General features: G+C 45.8%; 1 protein-coding gene across 1 annotated transcript in view; it reads right to left on the bottom strand.

Annotated features, from left to right (window-relative positions):
• The window catches only part of CENPM (centromere protein M), a 562514-nt gene that overhangs the window by 206436 nt on the left and 331950 nt on the right, over window positions 1-24128 (bottom strand). Inside the window, exon 4 of the mRNA XM_044075405.1 lies at window positions 11881-11960. Coding sequence (XP_043931340.1) covers window positions 11881-11960 — 80 coding nt within the window. The remainder of the gene's footprint in view (window positions 1-11880; window positions 11961-24128) is intronic.

Here is a 24128-nt window from a genome sequence, read left to right as displayed (position 1 = left end):
AAGCAGAGGTAAGGGAGGATGGCCAAATTATAAGGAAGCAGGAGCTGCCAAAATGCCCTGCAAAACAGCAGTGGCAAAACCAGCCCTGGATTTAGAGTAAAGTGGTAGGTGATAATGCCTGGAAAAAGTATGCACTGAACTCCAAGTAGCTGCCTCCAAAATATCCTTAGTTGCCACCCCTCTCAAAAAAGCTGTCGAAGTGGCAGTAGCCCTAGTGGAATGAGGCCTAATCCCAGCTGGAACTTCCTTGCCATGATGGGAATAACAGAAAGCAATGCAAAACCCAATCCACTTAGAAATAGTTTGTTTTGACACAGGCTTGCCCTGAGAACTCAAAGCAAAAGAAACAAATAACTGCTGAGACTGCCTGAACCCTTTAGTTCTGTCCAAATAATATCGCAACTGCCTGTGTACATCTAAAGTGTGCAAAATCTTTAACAGTCTGCATAGACTTAGCCTTGTCTTCCATTTTCTTTAAAACTGTCTCAACAGGAGAACCAAACAACACATCAGATTGTAAAGGAGCATCTAAAATCCTTGTTTTAACATGGTCAGATAAATTCTGATCCCTCAGCCAGGCGTGCCTGCGAAGAACTGACCCAGTGGCAGCCACCCTAGACGAGGCCTGTACAGCATCAAAACCACATTGCAAAGAATGCTTACCCACCTGTTCAGAAACATGTACTAAATCTTGCAACTCTTTACAATCAATACCTTCCGCCAGAGCATCAACCTTAGACTTCAATTGTGAAAGGAGATAGTTTTGGTATTTTAACATGTGAAACTGGCAATTCAAAGCCCTCATAGCTAGAGTGGAAGAAGTATAAACTTTCTTTCCCCATCTATCCAAAGCCTTGGCCTCTTTGTCTGAAGGAACCGGATTCTTGACAACAGAAGCCTTAACACCTTTAGGCCCCTGACTAACAGTTTCTGGGTCTGCCCTAGGACTCTTAAAAAGATACTTATGAGTTATCAGGGACCTGGGGACCCAGGTTGATAGTAGTCTGTCATTCGACACCCATGTAGCTAAAGTAGTTAGGAAGACCTTCTACATTGCCCACCTTATCATGAAGGGATTCTCATCTAGATCAAGGGAGGTCATAGTCTCCCTATACTCATCACTCATCAGACCAATGATTGAGTACAATGCCCCATTCGGAATGTATCTGACCCGACACTTGCAGCAGCTGGAGAGGCCACAAAAGTTCCTCACCAAAAGGATAAAGGGTCTCAAACATCTGTCCTATGCTGCCCGACTGAAAGAACTCCAGCTCTATTCAGTCGCCATCGCTTGCTCAGAGGTGACCTTTGCCTAACATACAAGGCCATGTCAAACCCAGATTTGATGAATATGCTTCACCTCAAAAATCTAGATCCGCCAGAGCCACAAGGGCAGGAGACTTAAACCTCGACACGGCTATTAATAGGAAGTGCTGGAGGGATAGATTCATCACCCAAAGACTCCCTATGCTGTGGAATAAAATCCCGGTATATGTGAGGCAGAGCACCTCGCTGGCCTTGTTCAAGAGAAATCTTGACCAATGGATGGGAGATCGCAGATATACCCCAGGGATTACCTCAGTGTCACTGCTCAACAGAGGCACAGCAAAATAATGGGTATAGTTCCCCATACTAAAGGGGTGGCGTAAGCCACAAAACTATGGGCTAGGCTTGTAAATGCCCTCGGGCAGATAGCCTAGTATGAACCTATGAACCTATGAACCTATGAGCTTCAGGCACCCTGTAATATCTATCCGGTTTAACAGGAGCAGGAGGCAAAGAATCAGGATTAAGAGAAGCCTCTGCAAAAACATCTTCCACCACATCTAAAACAGGAGGTATAGCCAAAGGCCTATGCTGGGGTAAAAACAAAAATTCCCTAAGCCTTTTCCTGGAATCAGAGAAGTCCTGACCTTCCCACTTAAAATGCTCCCTCATAGAATGAAGAGTTTCTGAAAAAGAAAAATCCTCAGGAGGAGAAGCAGAAGGAGTAGAATCATCCACATCAGAGTCAGAATAAGGAGAATACTCCTGCAAGTCTTCAGCCGAAGACTCTGAAACATCCGAAGCCTGCTCAAAACTCCCTGGCTCAGGCTCCACCCTAGGTCTCATATCAGGAGGGGGCAAAGAACCCCTAATCAAAGTAATCCTGAAGAACTAGGGGTGACACCAACTGAAGCTAAACCTGGCCTGCCTCTGGGAGAAGCCTTGGAAACAGAAGGAGAGGGCCTAACCACCCTAGGAAGGGAGGGAGTATAGTAACCTGAGAAGCCCCTTCAGCCTGACCTGCCTCCTGAGAGGCCACATCCTGCAATAACAAAGTCTCTCCCTGGGAACCCAAAGAAACCTCCGGTGGAACCACCGGCTCCACCGACACCTCTAAAGAACCGGCGTCCGGTACAGACGGTTCTTCTAGCCTAGGCTTAACTGCTTTGTCCTTGCGCTTCTTCGAAGAAGCGGGCGTCGGAGCATCCGACGGCATTTTATAATTGCACCGCTTCCCAAAGACTAACCTGGCACAATCCAACCTTCTCTTTATAGTGCGCTTATTGAATCTAGCACAAGAGCGACACCCAACAACTTCGTGCTCAGGCCCTAAACAAGGAATACACAAAGTATGATAATCTCTATGCGTATCTGTTTCCCACAAGAAATGCAATTATTCACTTTTTCTGACATCCGTAAACCACTGAGGCAAGAAAAACTAAAATATTCCCCAACGGGGTACTTAGCCAACTTTGACTCGGTCTGAAACTTCGAAATCGAAAAATCTCAGAACGCCAACCGGCACTTGCAATGCTGCTTCTGCATCGGACCATGCGGCAAAAAAGACTGAGGATATGACGTCGGTCATGCGCATTTGTACCCTGACGTCCTGATGTCAGTCAAATGCGCCTTGACCGACGTCAGCCTTATACTTTGATATTCGGGCCGACCGAGGACAGCGGACTACCCAAGTGTAAGGACTGCAGCAATGTGAGATGAAGAACATCTACAGTTATCTGGCACCTACCAAAGTGAAGTACCCTTCAGGCTCTGAATCCTCATCTGAGGAATCAGGTTCCCTAGGTCTTTTGGACAGAGTTGAAGTCCAGGGGGGTAGGCACAGAAACCCCTTGGGGAAGTTTCAGAGCCATTAAGGCAGTAAACAGGTCCTGAATAAACTTCTGCCATTCCCTTTGAGGGTCCTTAGGACGTACAGAAATTAGTTTAGTCTTCTAGATGGGGATGTGAGCCCTAACACACTGGAGGTTTCAAACCCTGATAGGATTCAGTAAGGGTACCCAGACCCTCTTCCTTGACCAGAATCTGTGGAATTTCTCTAGGGTCCTCCAAGATAATCAACCATGGTTCCCTCTTGATGTCTGGCTCAGACGCCTTTAGACCCTCAGAGGATGTGCGAAAGAAGAATCCATGCCAGTCATTGACAGGGTCACAGCAAAGGAATCCAAAGTCAACACTGACTACCTACATAGCTATCACCTGCTTCTACAGAGATGTCCAATGGAGGCTGGACAGCCAAAGAATTTGAGATTTCTTGGCCTTCTTCCTGCTTAATGGGAGCAACTTGGGGTTAAATGATTCTGCCATGCTACCCTGGGCTAACTGTTTAAGCCCCTGGTTCTTTATACAGATGGTCAGGGAAGACAACTGGCTTCTAAGACTCTTAAGCACAAACGTCTTACAAACAGTACAGGAGGTATGGTGGTGGGAAGCACCAAAACAAAAAAAGACACTGTTCGTAAAGTCCCTCATGAGGAATCTGCCTCCCACACTGATTTTTCTCCCTTGGATGACATGAACTTCAGGTAACCACAGAAAAACAAGACCGACAGTAAAAGACCTCATGGGGCACTTATCTGATGGTTAGGTATTCAGCACAGCAAAGGTTGTTCAAACCGATGAAAGATGATGGTGTTTGGACTGATGGCAAAGTAGTTCTGGGTAACTGTGTCTTTAAGTCACCTCTATGCCAAATGTCCTGTGCAGGAAGCATACGTATGACATGCGGTGCATAAAAGATCTAAAGGCTTTGGTATACTGGCCAGACATTGGACTGTCTTTGGCAGGAGATCTCTAAAGTTAAGAATATTAAAACAGTGGTATATTTGGACATGTATGAAGCATGTTTCGTTATGGGTATCTGGTCTGAACTCCATATGATGGCCGTTAACTTGGTGTGAGATGGGTTGATCAGTGAGCATGATGGTTTTCAAACAGCCTTTGCCAGAGGCCTCAAATACCCGAGATGGGCCAGCCAGGGGCTGCATAAGCACCTCACCTGGACCCACATCTTTAAGTTAAGCAGGATGCTAGACACTGTAGTTTCATCTTCCAATCTCTTACTACTTGCTCCTTAGGTTACTTTTCCAATTTTTTTTTTTTTTTTTTTTTTTAATTAGAGATGTTCGATGTTGGGAAAGAACTAAAGATGCTAGAATATGCCATAGCAGTACAAGGCAAAACTTTCAGCCTCTTCCATTCTACAGAGAAAGAGGGAGCTTTCTGCAACAACACATGTTTCAGAAGTAAAACCTTGGCAATCCCTACAGTTCTCAGTGTTGTACTCTGGTCCTAAACAAACTATTCCTGTGCTTCAGAACATATTTAAACCACCATTAACTGTAGTCAAGTTGAAACAATGACTTTTCTTGGGGTGAGGGGGTTGAATTACTCTGATTGTAAATTTCTGTGCAATTCGTTCTTCTATTAACTACCATCAGCACAGATAAGATCAAAACCCAGAACCCTGGCATTAAAGAAAGACAGAGAAAATGAGAAGTTATGTACTTACCATAACGTTCCATGTTAGTTGTCTTCTTCTCGCCTTCTTTCTTGCTGGATGGATTCGGAGCCGAACCTTGGCTCTGACTCGGCCTATTACTAAAGCTCGAGAGCTATTTTTACCAGCTCGAGGCTATCCTATGTCCCATAATGCTAGGCGTGATATACCCAGATCTCGTTTGATAGCTAACACTATGGATATACATGTCCCCACCATGACTGGGAAGATATATATATATATATATATATATATAGATATATATATATATATCTATATCTATATATCTATATCTATATATATATATATATATATATATATATATATATATATATATATATATATATTTATAAATATATTTATATATATATATATATATATATATATATATATATATATATATATATATATATATATATCTATATATATATATATATATATATATATATATATATACATATATATATATATATATATAGATATATATATATATATATATATATATATATATGTATATATATATATATATATATATATATATATATGTATATATGTATATATGTATCTACCTCTATACATCTAGGTATACAAAACTCCTATAAGAGTTACCAAGAAAAGGAAAGAGGTAGCTAAGGAGATAACTCTCAAGATTGCCAGGCTAGGGGGATGGAGGGTGGGACGCAAGAAAGAAGGTGAGAAGAAGACAACTAACATGGAACGTTATGGTAAGTACATAACTTCTCAATGTTAAGTTGTCAGTCTCGCCTTCATTCTTGCTGGATGGGACAGCGTCCCTAGCACCTTAGTCCTAGGTGGCTCAATGGAACAAACTCTTGAGTACAGTGGAACCAAAATCAGCCCTACTTCTAGAGGTCATGTCCAGCTTGTAATGAGAAATGAAGGTATGAGGAGAGGCCCATGTGGCCGCTGCACAAATGGAATCCATTGGCAATCTTGCCTGAAAGGCTACTGAAGAAGCTAATGCTCTGGTTGAATGAGCTCTTGGCTTAATAGGGAGCTCTTTATGCCTCAACTGGTAATTCAACATGATAACAGAGGTCAACCACCTGGGCAAGGTTACTTTGGAAACTGGCAGGCCTCGTTTCCCTTCCGCGTAAGGCAGGAAGAGCTGTTCTGATTTCCTCGTCTGCTTGGTTCTATCCAGGTAGAAGCATAACTGATGGTGAACGGACAATTTAACTTCCGTTCAGACCTATTGGTATACAGTGGGAAGAAAACAGGAAGATCTATGGTCTGATTCAGATTTTTTTCAGAGAGTACTTTGGGTAAAAAGGACGGATTAGTCCTAAGTGACACTCTATCTTTGTGAAAAACAAGGTAAGGAGGACGAACACAAAGGGCTTGAAGTTCCAATACCCTTCTCGCTGAAGTGATGGCTACTAAAAACAGAGTTTTCCAAGAGAGCAACTTTAATGAACAGGAAGCCGCAGGTTCAAAGGGAGGGAGAATTAAAGACGACAGCACCAATTTTAGGTCCCATTGTGGGGGAGGATCTTTTACCGGGGGCCTAAGTACGAGGGTTCCTTTTAGAAAGGCTTTACAAAGTTTGTGTGACATAATGCTGGTCTCTGACAATCCAACGTGAAAATTTGCAATGGCTGCCAACTGAACTCTGATGGTGGCTGAAGAAGATCCCATTTGAAAAAGTTCTGCCAAAAACAAGACTGTACGGACAGGGGCTGTAAAGGGGTCAACTTGTTTCTCCCCTGCCCAAACAGAGAAACACTTCCATTTGCTAGCATAGGTCTTTCTGGTAGTAGACTTGTGCGAAGCGAGGATGATGTCACGAACTGAATGAGAGATTGAGGGAAGCCTGGCTAGGGTTGGAAGTGGAGCAACCAAGCTGTGAGGTGGAGAGATTGGAGAGACTGATGCAGCCCGCGCGACTGATGTGTCCGAAGATCTGGCGCTGGGTCCAGATGCCAGGGTTGATCTAGTAGATGACGTTGCAGGAATGGGAACCAAATTTGTCGAGGCCAGTAAGGGGCAACAAGGATCATTCTGGATCTCAAAACAGTTGCTTTCTGGATTAGCTGAGTAATTAAAGGAAAGGGGGGAAAAGCATACCGAAGACCCCGGGGCCAATCGTGGACTAGAGCATCTCTGGGGGGGAACACCTGGGAGAGGGAAGAGGGTGAAGAAGTCTGGGCACTTGCTGTTTTGAGGGGTTGCAAAAAGATCGCAGCAAGGCTGACCCCACCTCCTGTAGATTTTTTCCGCTACTAGCTGGTTGAGAGACCACTCGTGGGGCATGAGAATGGCTCTGCTCAGCCTGTCCACTATGACATTGGACTTCCCGGGGATATGCGTTGCTACCAGAAACCGTTGAGAAGAGATCGCCCACTGCCACAGTCTGAGTGCTTCTCGACATAGGAGGTAGGACCTGGTCCTGCCCTGCTTGTTGATGTACCACACTACAGACATATTGTCTGTCTGAATTGCAATAGTCCCAGTGGGTAGAGAGTCTTGAAGAGCCTGCAACGCTAAAAGCACCGCTCTCATTTCCAAGACATTTATGTGCAGGTGGCTTTCGAAAGACTGCCATGTGCCCTGGATTGTCCTGCCCTGAAAATGCCCCCCCCACCCAATCAGGGAGGCATCCGTTGTCACAGTAGCCACAGGAGGAGGAAGGACAAAGGGTCTGCCCTGAAGAACCTGAGGGGAGACCATCCACCACGAAAGGTGTCTTTTGCATGACTGAGTGATTAGAATGCCGTGTGACTTTGGAAGCTGTTGAAAGGACCACTGGGAAAACAGCATCCATTGCAGCATCCGCATGTGAAAGCGAGCTAGGGGGAGTAATGTGATAGCTGCTGCCATGAGACCTAGGGTTTTTAGTACGAATCTGGCCTGGACTCTGCTCTCTTGTAGTAGGATTTGAACATGACCTCGAATGTCTGAAGTCCTTTGTACAGGCAGTTTTGCTTACAGTTCCACAGTGTTTAAAATGGCGCCTATGAAGGTAATAGACTGACAAGGCGACAAGGCAGACTTTTCGGAGTTTATAGAGATACCTAGCTCGTTGCAAATTTGGAGGGTATAATCTCTGGAATGAAGTAGCTGACGCTTGGTGGTGGCAGTAAGGAGCCAGTCGTCTAAGTATGGAAACACCTGGAATCCTTTTCGTCTCAGTTGAGCCGCAACCACTGCCATGCATTTGGTAAACACCCTGGGGGCTGTGGTGAGGCCAAAGGGCAGGGCTTTGAATTGGTAGTGACTGGCTCCCAGCCGGAAGCGGAGAAACCTCCTGGAGCGCCTATTCATTTTGATATGATAGCACGCATCCTGAAGGTCTATAGAGCGCATCCAATTGTCCTGACCCAGAAAGGGTAGAATGGACTGAAGCGTGACCATCCAGAATTTCGTTCTTTGAACAGACTTGTTCAGCCTGCTGAGATCCAAAATAGGTCTGCAGTCCCCTGTCTTTTTTGGTACCAAAAAGAACTTGGAGTAGACTCCGGATCCTTGCTGGTCTGCTGGGACTGGCTGGATGGCTCTTTTTTGTAGCAGCTTTGAAATTTCTAGTGCTGCTTGATCCCTCAGACCGGGTGGAACGTCTGGAAGGGGCTCTTTTGGCGGTTGTGGGGTATGAATAAAGGGAATTTTGTAACCCTCGGATATGATCGACCGTACCCAATTGTCTTGCGTGAGGGAATGCCAGGCTTCTGGGTACAGTGATAGTCTTCCCCCGACTGCCTCCGAAGGTGGACAGTCAGGCAGCTCCTCAGGGGTGCTGGAAGGGTTTGTCAGAGAAGGATTCTCTGCTACCCTGATTCTGTGGACCCCCCTGCCCCTCGGGCAGCGTCTATTATTGTTCCCTCCTCTGCCTCTGGAGGGAAGCTCACCATGTGCGTCAGGCAGTACTCCCTGAGGTTTGCAGAACCACATTCTCCCACCTTTCTGACCCTTAGGGTATTGGTCTAGAAGGGGTAGAAAAACGGACTCCTACGGCAGAGAGAGTCTTGCCTTCCTGCTCGCACCTGGTCAATGTATCCTTCACTTGAGGTCCAAACAAGGCAGAACCAAAGGGGGTATTAGTGAAGGACGCCTTGAAGGGGTCAGCAAAATTGCAAAGCCGCATCCAGGCGTGTCTCCTTAGAGCGATGCCCGCGCCTGCAGCCCTACTCGCTCCATCGGTTGCATAGGAAATGAGCCGCATGGAGGAGTTGACAATAGAGTTTAGGGTCTCCAGCTGGGAGTTGATCTTTTCCTGAGACCCTGCAGCTGATGGGTCCTGTAAGGTATCACCCAGTTCCTTCAGAAGGTCTCTCTGGAGATGGGTGAAATGGCACAAATAATTCAGTGACTGCATAGCAAAGTTCGCTGAGGAAAACATCCGCTTGCCATACATGTCCATAGTCCTAGATTCCTTATTAGGAGGATGGACAGGTACTGAAAGGTCAGCCAACTCCTTTTTAGTGGCCGCCGCCACCACCATGGCATCAACAGGGACGCCAAATTGCTTGTCAGAAGGGGCTGTAATAAATTTTGTAGGCCTCCGGGGAGTTGGTTCCATAGTATCCGGAGCCATCCACGCCTTTCGAGCCACCACATCCATGAGCGGGTCGAAAGGCGGAGACACCCAGGAGGTGGAAGGGCAAGAACCAAACGCATCCAGGTACACCGACTCGTCCTCAGAAGGGTTAAGGGCAGACCAGTTTCCCCTCTGCTTAAGAATCTCCAGGATGTCAGAAAATGAGACATCCTCAGAGGGGGACCTTGGGGTCCCTTCTGAGTCATCCAAGTCAGTGTCCGATGTGACTGACTCAGGGGAGTCTACATGCTTCCTCTTGCATTTTCTCTTTCGAGGGGGCTCCCCTGAAAGATCAGGGGAGGCCTCGGAAGAGGAGGATATGCCCAATGGGGTACCTGTAGCGTCGGTTCTCCATGCTCGGGATCGAGAGAGCGTGTAGAGACTGAAGCAGGCACCATAGAGGGAGGAGCCAAAGGAGCAGACCGTGGAGCAGGCACAGGGGCCAGCACACTCCTCATGACCTCAAAGGTGCCCCTATCAGGCAGGGAAGGGGGTCCCCGCTCCGAAGAGACAAGGACTCCTCCCGGCACCGAGAGGGATGGCTCCGAGGCTGATGTCGGGGCCGAACTCACCTGCGCCGAAGCTCCGAGAGGGAGAACGGGGTTGGACAAGGGTCGGATGCCACTCGCCCCCTCGGAGCCGACGAGAGTGTCCCGGAGCCCGGATTCCTCCAAGGAAGAGATCGGAGCCAACGAGGGAGCCGAAAGGGGTGGTATCAGCTCCGACGTTCCGACGGTCCCGACCCCTACGATCTCCGGCTCCGAACTCACAGGAAGAGTCGGAGGAGGAATCGAAGAGGGAGTAGTGAAAGCCACTGCCTGATGAGGAGGGCTATGCAACATCTGGGCCAGTGCCTGCGACTTAAGTAGTCTGCTAACCACCCTCTCGAGGTCATGGTCCGACAGCCTGGAAGACGGAGAGGAATGGGACCTGTGACTCCGCTCCGATAACAAGGGAGACTTCGGAGCTGAATGGACCGATTCCAGGGAAGGAGACCTGGAACGCTTCTTGCTCAAAGACGGCTCCGACAGCAGAGTCGGAGCTGACTGAAGCCTCGAATCATCGGTTCCAGCCAGAACCGATGCAGTGGTAGTAGTAGCACCGCTCGGCTACGGCTCCGAACATGGAACCGACGGTTTGGCGGGCTTAGAAGGTTTACCCGACGAAGGCTTAGCCGGGGAACCTTCAGGCTTTAACAAGCCTCTCAAAATAAGTTTGTTTCTGTGTTCCTGCAGGACTCTTGGACTGAACGCATGGTAGACAGAACAAGAGTCCTGCAGGTGCAAGAGGGCCCAAGCAATATACACAAGAAGTGTGACCGTCTGTCAGAGACATCTTCTGACAGCACTAGTCACACTTCTTGAAGCCCGAGACCTTAGTGTCTTTAGACATCCTGAAAAAAGGGATGACTGGCAGATAAGGACAACAAGGGAGGTCTAGTCACAATCAGCCAAACACACACACACAAAAAAGTTGTAACAGACCAGAATAATATAACAAAACCCCACACTTATAAATACAATCTAACTAGGCACACACACACAACTACAGACAAAAAAGTATGGAAGAGGATTGGCCAAGGGCCTAACTATTAGGTGAGGGGAAAAAACTGTATCAAAAACTACCTAAGAGGGAATCCTAAACAGGGATCTAAAGGGTAGTAACTATAAAACATTATCGCTAATATTTTAACCCAAAAAGCTGACTAAAACCCAGAAAAAATATTAATACAACCTGAGCCGGCAAAAAGACGCAACCTCGTAGCTGAAGCGGCAAATGAGATCTGGGTATATCACGCCCAGCATTATGGGACATAGGATAGCCTCGAGACGGTAAAAATAGCTCTCGAGCTTTAGTAATAGGCCGAGTCGGAGCCGAGGTTCGGCTCCGAACCCATCCAGCAAGAATGAAGGCGAGACCAACAACTTAACATCATCAAATATCTGATGGTCAGATTTACACATTGTCAGTTTTGTATGTCCAGTAAAAATGCATCAGGGATACAGAAACTCAAAGAAGAAAAATGAAATATTACACCAGAGTAAAATGAAAACAGAAAAGTGTCATGACTACTGGTAAAACCACAGAGGAACATTACAATTCAGTGTGTACTGAAATCCAAGAACATAGATCATGGGGTCCTCTGTACTTACCAGCTATGACATCATCATTATGTAATGTCAGGGTAAGCAGTTAATCAGCATTAAGCATTAGTGAGAATGCTGTCCAAGGTCTTGTCATCTGTCATTTCAATGTTAACTGACAAGCAATGCATTCATCTTAGAAATAAGGACTGTAATGACCCTTGTGGGTAAAAGGAAACTGATAATCTGGCAACCAGGGTACAACAGTTCAATCTCTGCTCTGTCAGGTACTACAATGGGAGATAACCTGTCAAAATTATTTATCCTCCAAATTCTCTAAATCTCTCAGCAAGAAGTAGGACCCTTCTCCCCATAAGAAAATGCTTCTCAGTCAAATTGCTAATTTAAACAAATGTAATTACTGTGTCTCATAAAAAGAAAGAAAATATTTTACTTACCTCCTGTAGCAAGGAAATAAACTTTACCAATAAACAAATTCTTATCCAAGTAAGGCAAGGACATTTCCACTGTTGTAAGACTGCAAAAGATTAATACAAAAAAAAGGTTAAAAAAAAGCATTTTAACCTTACAAGGCATAGACAATACAGCTGGCAGAGATACTCACTTCTACAGTACATACTTGAGGTCGAAAACTGTGCAGTAAATCTCAACACAAGATATTATTCACTGTACAAAATCATCAGAAAATTTCCCAGTAGTGGCTTTCTGGCAACATTGCTCTTTTACAAAACACCGCAATGACATTGGACTAGTGCTGACAGAATAAATGTGGAGGTGGCAGCCACCATCTTCTGTATAAGCTGCTATGCAGGAAGCAGCAGAAGTATGAAGGAACATATCTAAATAGGGGTGCTGTCCTTATTTATAAAGACACAGTCCTCCATCAAACAAAAACATATTTCAGCAAGCAGCTTACCCTGAATTGCAACAATAATAAGCAATAAAAAGGTAAAATAACCCATGAACGTGAAAACACGACAGCCCCAAAAACTAAGCCATAAAGAAATATACAAATCCACAAGATGTTACCATAAAGACAATTTCCACGAAACTCCCATAGAAAATCACAATACCACTGTGGTATATGATACAAGCTCCATTAACATATCATTCATGCTTTAGGTGACCACAAATGCAGTGTAAAAGAGCATACATGACAATATCATTCTGCAATAAAGACATTACCTGGATGTAAAGGATCAATCTAGCACCACAGAGTGGGTAAACCCCACCAATTCCCCTAAATAGTAAGGATTAAGCTGGCACCAGACCACTTTCGACTCTCACCATTGTCAACCGCATGTAGTATCTGAATACGAGAAGGACAGGAGCTATGGTCCTTGGATCTGTTAACTTGGCTATAATAGTGCTGATGATGGCTACCAGGGGGATGGTCTACTGAGTCACAACATGGGTACCCAGGAGGTCAAAGTAAATTGTGCACAGGATTCAATAACCAATTCAGAAAATACAACCCAACCCCAACATAATAAAGGGAATATGCACGGTTGCCCTTGTTGTTGGCTTACAACAACCACACCAGACTAGGACTGCACAGTGATTACTTACAGAATTTAGTTAAGGCTAGCACCTCAAGCCCTTTTCATACCACACTCTGTGAACCTCAGTATCTTCCAGTGCCCTTTATCCATAGTGACCAACTGTGAAACAAACTCACTCAAACAATTCCAAGAGAAGGCTGGCAGAATTTGCCAATTTCCCAAAGCTTTTATTGTGGCAAGATGGTACTGCCACCATTCTAGAATTACTGGGATAGAAACTCAACAACTGCTCTATCACTCTTGATCAATAGCCAAATATAAATTTTTACAAATAATAACAATTATACAAAATAGTAATGGGATACACGATCTTGGCCATTAAGATGGAAAATAACATTTTGCCAATTTACAGTGCTAAATACCCTCCCCTCAATAAACAAAATACCCAGCCGTTAGATCTTAGAAGTGATTAAATAAGTAGACTCACTCAGACAATACAAATTAAATGTGCAGAGATAAATTTGCACAGAAGAGAAAGAAAACTAGAAGATGTGCAAGAAAAAGAAGTTATGTACCTACCATAACGTTCCTTGTTAGTTGTCTCCTCTCGCCTTCTTTCTTGCTGGTTGGGTTTGGAGCCGATCCTTGGCTCCGACTGGGCCATTTTCTAAAGCCCAAGAGCTGTTTACTGGCTCGAGGCCTCCCCATATCCCATGATGCCTGGCGCTAGATACCCAACTCTCGCTTGGTAAGACTAATAACAGCAGACAAAAATAATGAAGGAATCCTATCCTATAACACATAAACCCTACTATAGAGACTACCAGGTAGAGTGGAACAGCCAGAGAAGACTCAGCCTGTGCAAATCCATAGAGAACTCTTCTCGGTCTACTAGGATAGGGGGTCAGACGCAAGAAAGAAGGCGAGAGGAGACAACTAACAAGGAACATTATTGGTAGTTAGACAAAGTTGTCCATCTCACCTTCATTCTTGCTGGTTGGGACAGCGTCCCTAGCACCTAATATGCTGGGTGGCTCAATGGAACAAACTCTTCAGAACAGTGGAACCAAAATCAGCTCTGCTCCTGGAAACCACGTCCAACTTATAATGCGAGATGAAAGTATGAGGGTTGGCCCACGTGGCCGCTGCACAAATAGATTCCATGGGCAACCTAGCCTGAAAAGCCACAGAAATGGCTAATGCTCTGGTGGAATGACCTTTTGGTTTAACAGGGAATTGTTTATTCCTTAGCTGATAGATAAAGTCAACCACCTGGATAAGGTTACTTTTGATACTGGTAGACCTTGTTTGCCCTTTGCATAAGAAAGGAAAAGCTGGTCCTATTTTCTGAAGTCCTTAGTCCTATGCAAATAAAAGCGTAGTTGCCTGTGAACATCTGATGCAACTTATATTCCGCCCTGTTGGAATGGTTGGGAAAAAACACAGGAAGGTCAATGGACTGATTCAAGTTATTCTCAGAAGAGACCTTAGGAAGGAAGGATTAGTCCTGAGAGCAACCCTGTCATTGTGGAACACTAGGTACGGGGGACGGATACAAAGAGCTTGAAGCTCCGAAACTCTTCTGGCTGAAGTAATTGCTACCAGAAAAAGTTTTTTCCAAGATAAAATCTTCAAGGAACAAGAAGCTGCGGGTTCGAATGGGGGGGGGGGGGCAAAATTAGAGAAGCTAGAATCAAACTGAGATCCCACGAGGGTGGAGAATCTCTCATTGGGGGCCTGAGCAGAATGGTCCCTTTGAGGAAGGCCTTACAAAGCTTATGAGACATTATATTCCTTTCTGATAGGCCAATGTGAAAATTTGAAATTGCAGCTAACTGCACCCTAATTGTAGCGGACCCGGCATGAGAGAGTTCTGCAAGAAATTCCAAGATGTGGTGTACAGGGGCTGAAAAGGGGTCTATACTCTTAGCCTCTGCCCAGGAAGAAAAACGTTTCCACTTACTAGCATAAGTTTTTCTAGTGGTAGACTTGTGCGATGATAAAATGATTTCACGCACTGATTGGGAGATATCAGGAAGCCTGGCTAGGATTGGAAGTGGAGCAACCAAGCCGTGAGCTGCAGCAATTGTAGGGAATGATGCAGTCTGCCCGATTGATGGATCAGAAGGTCTGGAACTGGGTCCAGAGTCCAAGGCTGCTCGAGAAGATGATGATGCAGGAACGGGAACCATATTTGTCGAGGCCAGTAAGTAGCAATGAGGATCATTTTGCAGCCAATATGGTAGCTTTCTGTATCAGCTTAGGAATTAGGGGAAAAGGAAGGAATGCATACAGAAGTCCCTGAGGCCAATCGTGGACTAGAGCGTCTCTGGGCGAATGTCCCGGAAGTGGAAGGAGAGAGAAGAAGTTGCTGCACTTGCTGTTGAAGGGGGTGGCAAAGAGGTCGCAGCAAGGTTGTTCCTATTTGCGGAAGATTTGGTCCGCCACTATCTGATTCAGAGACCACTCGTGAGGCATGAGAATAGCTCTGCTCAGTCTGTCTGCTATGACGCTGGACCTCCCAGGGATATGTGTTGCGGTCAGAAACCGTTGGGAAGAGATCGCCCACTGCCAGAGTCTGAGTGCTTCTCGACATAGGGGGTAGGACCTGGTTCCGTCCTGCTTGTTGCTGTACCACACGACTGACATATTGTCTATTTGAATTGCAATGGTCCCGGTAGGAAGACAGTCCTAAAGAGCTTGCAACGCTAAAAGCACGGCCCTCATCTCCAAGACATTTATGTGCAGATGGTACTCGAGGTTGCCAGGTGCCCTGGACTGTTCTTCCCTGATAATGCCCCCCCACCGATCAGGGAGGCGTCCGTGGTCACCGTTGCAACTGGAGGGGGAAGTACAAATGGTCTGCCCAGGGGCACTGATGAGGAGACCATCCACCACACAAGGTGCTTTTTGCATGCTTCTGTGATAATAATCATGTGAGACATGGTAAGCTGCTGGAAGGACCATTGGGTGAAAAGAAGCCTCTGGAGGATCCTCATGTGAAAACAAGCCAGAGGAACGAGTATGATCGCTCCTGCCATGAGACCCAAGGTTTGGAGGACGAACCTGGCTTGAATTATCTTGCATACTAACAAGACCTGAACATGCCGCCGAATGACTAAGACCCTGTCTGGTGGAAGGCTGGATGACCTGTCTTTTGTATTTAAGTTTGCACCTATAAAGGTGATAGACTGACAGGGCGACAATGCAGACTTTTTGAAATTTATTGTGATACCTAGTGTGCAGCACATCTGGATAGTGTAGTCTCTGGCTCGCAGAAGGTGATGCCTGGTGGTAGCAATGAGGAGCCAGTCGTCTAGATATGGAAACACCTGGAATCCTTGCCATCTCAGGTGAGCGGTAACCACTGCCATACATTCGGTGAACACCCTGGGGGCTGTGGTGAGACCAAAGGGCAGAGCTCTGAACTGATAATGGCTGGCTCCCAGCCGGAAGCGAAGGAATCTTCTGGAGCGCCTGTCCATTTTGATGTGGTAGTACGCATCCTGAAGATCTATGGAGCACATCCAATTGTCCTGACCCACAAAGGGTAAAATGGACTGTAGCATGACCAACCGAAACTTCCTTCTTTGTACAGACCAGTTTAGCCTGCTGAGATCCAAAATGGGTCTCCAGTCCCCTGTCTTTTTTGGTACCAAAAAGAACCTTGAGTAAATTCCGGATCCTTGCTGGTCTGCTGGGACTTGCTGGATGGCCCTTTTTCTTAGCAGTTTTGAAACTTCCTGAACTGCTTGATCCCTTAGATTGGGTAGAACATCTGGAAGGGACTTGTTTAACAATAAGGGAGCATGAACAAAGGGAATTCTGTAACCTCTGGATATAACAGACTGTAACCATTTGTCTTGTGTTATGTCTTGCCAGGCTCTTGGGTACAGCGATAATCTTCCCCCGACTGCCTCCAGAGGTGGGCAGCCGGGCAACCCTTCAGGGATGCTGGAAGGGCTTGTCAGAGAAAGATTCTCTGCTGCCCTAGTTTTGCGGACCCCCCCCCCTCTGCCATGAGTGCAGCGTCCGTTATTGTTCCCTCCTCTGCCCCTGGAGGGAAACTCACCACGTGTCCGGCAAGGCTCCCTGGGATTTCCGGAACACATCTTTCCACTCTTCTGACCCTTGGGATATGGTCTGGAAGGAGTGGAAAAATGGACTCCTACAGCAGAGTCTTGCCTTCCTGCTCACACCTGGGAAGGGTGTCCTTCACCTGCGATCCAAAGAGAGAGGAACCATCAAAGGGGGTGCTGGTGAAAGACGCTCTGAAAGGTTCCGAGAAGTTACAAAGCCGCATCCAAGCGTGTCTCCTTAGGGCGACGCCTGTGCCTGCGGCAATACTTGCACCATCGGCTGCATAAGAAATGTGCCTCATGGAGGAGTTCACCACTGAATTAAGAGTCGCCAGCTGGGAGGCAAACTTAGCCTGGGCCCCCTCAGCTGATGGCTCTTGGAGGGTATCTCCAAGCTCTTTGAGGAGATCCCTCTGAAGACGGGTAAAATGGCACAAATAATTCAGAGACTTCATTGAGAAAGTCGCTGAAGAGAACATCTGCTTCCCATATCTGTCCATCGTCCTAGACTCCTTGTTAGGGAGATGGACAGATGAAGAAGTTTCAGTCAACTCCTTCTTTGTGGCTGCCGCTAGCAACATGGCATCAACGGGAAAGCCTTTGGTCAAAAACTGTTTGTCTTGTGGTGCAGTAATGAATTTGGCAGGTCTTCTAGGGGTCGATTCCACTGTGTCTGGAGCTGACCACACCTTCCGAGCCACCACGGACATTAGTGGGTCGAAAGGTGGAGAGACCCAGGAGGTGGAGGGTCGGGATCCAAACGCATCCAGGAATACCGACTCATCCTCGGAAGGGCTAAGGGTAGACCAATTCCCCCTCTGCCTAAGCATCTCAAGGATGTCTGAGAATGAGACATCCTCAGAGGGGGATCTCGGGGACCCTTCTGATTCCTCCAAGTCAGTATCTATCTGATGTGACAGACTCAGGGGAGTCAACATGCTTCCTCTTGCATTTCCTCTTACGAGGTGGCTCCTCTGAATGATCAGGGGAGGCCTCGGAAGAGGAAGATACACCCAATGGGGTGCCCTGGAGCGTTGGTTCCCCACGCTTGGGGTCTGGAGGAGGGGCAGAGGCAGGCGCAGGCACCATAGAGGGAGGAGCCGAAGGGGAAGATCGTGGAGCTGACTCAGGGGCCAGCACACTCCTCATGACCTCGAAGGCGTCCCTGCTCGGATGCTGAGAAGGCTCCAGTTCAGAAGATATCGGAATCCCTCTCCGCACAGAGGGGGACGTCTCCGAAGCCGATGTAGGAGCAGAGCTCAACTGCGCCGAAGCTCTGATGGAGAGAACGGGGTCGGACAAGGGTCCGATGCCACTCGCCCCCTCGGAGCCAACGAGGGAGTCTCGGCACCCAGATCCCTCCAAGGATGGTACCAAGGAAGTGATCGGAGCCGACGACGGAACCTAAGGAGAAGGAATCGGTGCCGAAGGTTCCACGATTCGAACCCCGGCTCCGAACTCAAGGGAGGAGTCGGAGGAGGAATGACTGCAGACAAGGACATAGCCAAACCCTGTTGAGGGGGGCTGGACAACATTTTTGCTAGGGCCTGCGATTTTAAGAGCCTGCTGACCACACTCTCCAAGTCGTGATCAGATAATCTCTATGACCGAGAAGAGTGGGAGGACCGATGACTGCTCTCCGACTGGAGCAGAGGAGACCCAGGAGCAGAGCGTATAGACTCCAGGGAGGGAGACCTGGATCTTTTTCGACTCCCAGACGGCTCCGAAGTACGCGTCGGAGCCGACTGAGAGACAGGAGCATCGATTCCAGCTGTAACCGAGGCAGAAGTAGTAGCTTCACCTAACGACAGCTCCGAGCTGGGAGCCGAAGGTTTAGGTGGTTTGGAGGACTTCACGGGCTGAGCCTATGCTGGTGACTCCTCGGGTTTAAGCAAACCCCGTAGGATCAATTTATTCCTATGCTCCTGCAGGACTCTTGGACTGAAAGCATGGCAGACCGAACAAGAGTCCTGCAGGTGCACGGCGCCGAGACAATAGACACAAGAAGTGTGACCATCTGTCAGAGACATCTGACAGCATGAATCACACTTCTTGAATCCGGACACCTTGGTATCTTTAGACATAACTAAAGAAAGGAATACCAAAACAATACACAAAACTAAAGAAAGTGGGTATGAAAAACTGTCAGACACACACACGTAATTACCACACCCAAACAACAGACACAAAGCCTAACAATAACAATTAGACTAACTAAGACAAACTAACTATATATATATATTTATATATATATATATATATATATATATATATATATATATGTTTTTTTTTTTTTTCTAAGAGGGAGAAGATTAGCCTCTAACTTAAATGGCTAATACAGAGAGGGGGGGGGGGATAGAGGGGAAACCTCTCTAACTTAAACGAGTTTTCTGAAGGGACGGGAATACAGGTAAAGATAAAAATATACACTAAACAAAGTTATCCCTAAAGAACAGAATACTAAAGTTTACAACCTACACTAAAAACTACTAGATTTTTATCAAAAACAGAGAATAATAATAAAAATATACGACCTGAGCCAGTAAGACAACCTCGCAGCAGAAGCGGCAAACAAGATCTGGGTATCTAGTGCCAGGCATCATGGGATATGGGGAGGCCTCGAGCCAGTAAACAGCTCTCGAGCTTTAGAAGATGGCCGAGTCAGAGCGGAGGATCAGCTCCGAACCTAACCAGCAAGAATGAAGGCGAGATAGACAACTTAACATTAATATTTAAAGAAAACCTCTAGCGAAGTTAAAACACCCCAAACAATTGAGACCACGTAACTGATGTTCTGAAATAAATTGTTTGCAGAGAGTTCACTGTACAGTAGGAACAGGGAAATTTGCATTTTTCCCCAATGCATTGCAATCTCAGAGTAGGTATATAAAATTAGAAGGGGTTATGGGGGTGCAGGGGGTTTACCCCCTGGCAAAAAACAATTTCCAGTGTTAGTTTTCAGGACAATAATCATATGGTCAAATCATATGAAGTTTGACATTCTGAAAAGTTGATTAAACTAGATCCGTTTTAGTGCATCTATTCTGTTCCCACAAACACCTATCTTCTACGCAAAAGAAGACTAAACAGGATCTCCCATACATCTCTTAACTATGCACATACTAAATACTGCTTCCTTTCACATTACTGGGCTCAAAGGTTCAACAGTGTCTTGTAATTGCATTTGTATGGTGCTATTGGCTTGCTAACTCCAAACCCTTTGACAACTTAACTACACACAAGCAATTAAGTCCTTCCTAAGAAAATGCATAAGCTTGTATTGTACATTTCAATTGCAAGTTATTTTCCAGAACTCCACCCACTTTCATTCTGGTGCCAAAATAAACCTCAATTTCTTCCTCCTGCATCAACTTTAGTACTGCTTTCTTCCATCTGTTACACAATAGAAAGACAGAATTACTGACCCTCCCCATTCCCATAAATAATAAGCTATCAATTCTCTTCCTCCCCACACAACCCAAAATAGATGTCATTCCTCCACTTTTTAAGTTCTAATAGTGCTGACAACACATACAATCACCTTTTACCACTCATTTAAGGCTGCAATCTCCTAACCTTGATTACCAACCACAAGACTACCCACTTTACCTCTAGCCACACATTCATTATCTAACCAACTCTGTATAACCATTCTTCTTTTGACTTTTTTAAAAATAAATAACTACACACACTAGAACCCCTTTATCCAAAAAATTGGAAAGTAAAGTACAAATGAAAATATTTTTTTCCATGTCACCATACTTTCTTATTAAAAATATCAGGTGAAATCCCTTCTAAATCCATATCCCACACACTCACCACAGCCAATTATTATTCCATCCACACCAGGCACCAGCCTTCCTTCAAAATAAATCCTATCACTTCACATAAATATGCAAAACATTTGCAAAAAACTCACTGAACTACATGCATGTTTATGTCTGCAATTCCCAGATATTTAATACCCAATGAAACTTGGCCTAACTCACCATAAAAGAAACAAAATCCTACCCCCCTCCCGATACAACATCCACAGGACAGACAGAAAAAAACAAAAACAGGTAGAGTGGAAATACACAAAAACAACACGGATGTTACACTATCGCACCTTAACCACCCCAACATGCAAAAATGCAGAATTATCCCCTCATTTGAAATCAATAGCCACAAACCCATAATCATTGCAAGTTACCTCTTGACAATGACAGCACTAGAGGATATTTTGCACTGGTTCTCCCATCATAGCCAACAAGAGACAATTACAGGTGGTGTAAAATATTGATTGAGGGAATATGCGAGTTTAAAATGAGACAAACATCTTAAAACTTTAGAAATTCACACAGCTCAGTAATACAAAAAGACAGCTATGGTGTTTACACTAAATTGACTCCTGGCCACTCTGCCATGCACCATAACCTCCTCTGGAACCCTACTTGACACAATCAGTGACCATCTTCCTACCTTTGCAATCAGACCACAAGCAAAGCCCTCATAAGCATCACAGTAACATCTGTCAGAAATGTCTCCCTAATTTCCAAAGTGAAACCTTTACCAATACCCTGCACTCCTACTACTGCAGCATACTAAAGATTCTGCCACTTAATTAGGTTGCCCAAGAATTCAACACTACCTTCATCTTCTTTTGGCTTTTCCCGGTCAGAGGTCACCACAGCGGATCATCTATCTGTTCATGATTGGCAGTGGAATTTTACGGTGTCGAGTTGCCAGCCCGGCGGACAGCCCTTCCACAGAAGGCATACACATGCACACACAAACACACCTAGGGCCAATTTAGAGTGTCCAGTCCACCTACTGCATGTCTTTGGGATGTGGGAGGAAACCAGAGCACCCAGAGGAAACCCATTCGACCACAAGGAAAACATGCAAACTCAGCACAGAAGGCACCCCAACAGAGAATCGAACCGAAGAACCTCGTGCTGTGAGGTGGCAACGCTAACCGCTGCACCATCATGGCCGCCCTCTCAACACTACCTTCATAATTGTCCTAAATCAACATGCCCAGTCTGAACCAAAAGAGTAAAGGCAAGCCAGCACATCTGGCAAGGAAGAAATACCATGTTAATCATGAAAAGAGACAAGGCATGGACAGCATGGGCATACAAGAGGACCCCACCCAATCTCCAGCAGGACAGGCATCTTAGAAACCTAGCCAAAAATCTAATTAAGGAATAAAAAAGTACTGCACCTCTTCAAGACATTAATAAGAATCCAAAGCTCTTCTGTACCTCAATTAATCTTTTAAACCCATGTAAAACCCCTCTGCCAAAAATACCCATCCCACAACAAAATGAGACCATAACCACACAAGTTCAACCAACACAATATCCAGTCGTCTCTGTCCTAAAAATGCATTAGGACCAGCTATAAGGCCCTGCAAGACTGCGGTGGCAAAGCCAGCTCTGGATTTAGAGAAAATTGGTAAATGGTAATGCTTGGTGAAAGTATGTACAGGACTCCAGGTAGCAGCTTCTAGGATGTCCCTGGTAGGGACATCTCTGAGACAGGCTGTAGAGGTAGATGCAGCCCTGGTTGAATGGGGTTTAATCCCCTGTGGGATAGGTTTTCCATGGTGCTTATAGCAGAAATGAATGCAATGGCCTATCCATTTAGAAATAGTTTGCTTTGAAATAGCCTTCCCCTCTGCCCCCGCAGCAAATGCCACCAGCAGTTGTTCAGATTTCCTTTGAGGTTTAATCCTGTCCAAGTAAAATCTAAGTTGTCTGTGCACATCTAAAGAGTGCAATATCCGTTCCCCCTTTTTCTGTGGATTAGAAAAGAAGGTTGGCAAATGAATGGACTGATTAAGAGCCACACTGGATACCATACCTTGGGCATGAAGGAGGGATTGGTCCTGAAAGACACCCTGTCCGCATGAAACATGATGAAAAGCTCCACTGCCATAAGGGCCTGTAATTCAGATACCCTTCTTGCTGAAGTGATTGCTAAAGGGAAGGCTGTTTTCCAAGAAAGGAATTTTAACTCTGCACTTGCAGCTGGTTCAAAAGGAGGAACAGTGAGTTTTTCCAATACAAAGTTAAGGTCCCAGGCTGGAGTTGGGGCTCTCCTGGGTGGTCTTAAGTTTTTGGCCCCTCGGAGGAACTGCTTAAGCAGTGGATGAGAGAAGAGGGGTGGTTCTGTGTTGTAATGAGTTGAAATGACTGAGGCGTGAATTTTGATGGAGGAAAAAGAAAGGCCCTTGTGAAGCATCTCAGTTAAGTATTGAAGAATCTGAGGTACATTGGGCGATGCTGTGCCCATCCCTTAAGTTTGATTCCAGGCACAGAATCTTTTCCATTTTTCAGCATAAGATTTTGTAGTACTAGGCCTCCTTGCCTCCAAAATGACATCCAGCACTTGTTTACTGAGGGATGGTAACGGAGTGATTAGGTAATTAGCCAGGCTGCCAGGTTCAAGGTTTGAAGCTGAGGGTGCAGAATCTGGCTCTCCTGCTGTGACAACAGGGTATGGGTCTGAGGCAGGTGCCATGGAGCCAGCAGTGACAAACTGCGCAAGAGGGGGTACCAGTGTTGGCTTGGCCAGTCTGGTGCAATCAGTATAGTCCTTGGTTTGTCCTGTTTGATCTTTAGTAATACTCTGGAGAGGAGAGGCAGAGGAGGAAAGGCATAAACTGATAGATTTTTCCAGCTGAAGGACAGAGCATCCACTTTCCAAGCTTGTTTGTGGGGAGTTCTTGTGCAGAATTTGTCCAATTGGTAGCTCTGGGGGAGGCAAACAGGTCTATATCTGGGCTCCCCATTTGTTTATCAACATGTTGAAAGTCTTTGGTTCCAGTTTCCATTTGTGTGGGGTCCATGAGATTTCTGCTTAGTTCGTCTGCCAGTGTATTTAGTTTTCCTGACAGGAATTGAGGTTGTAGATGCACTTGGTAGCTCAAGGCTGTGTTCCATAGACCCATGGCTAGTCTGCAGAGGGGGTAAGAATGGGTACTCCCCTGCTTGTTTATGTACCACATAACAGTGGTGCTGTCCATCTTTACCATTAATTTTCCTGGAAGAATGTGGTCCTTTAAGGCTGTCAGAGCATTCTGTACAGCTAACATTTCTTTTTGATTGATATGCAGGT

Source organism: Protopterus annectens, chromosome 1.part1 (genome assembly GCF_019279795.1).
Source record: "Protopterus annectens isolate FY-2018-M chromosome 1.part1, PAN1.0, whole genome shotgun sequence".
Taxonomy (NCBI): Eukaryota; Metazoa; Chordata; order Ceratodontiformes; family Protopteridae; genus Protopterus; species Protopterus annectens.
This window is presented reverse-complemented; position numbering and strand designations above follow the sequence as displayed.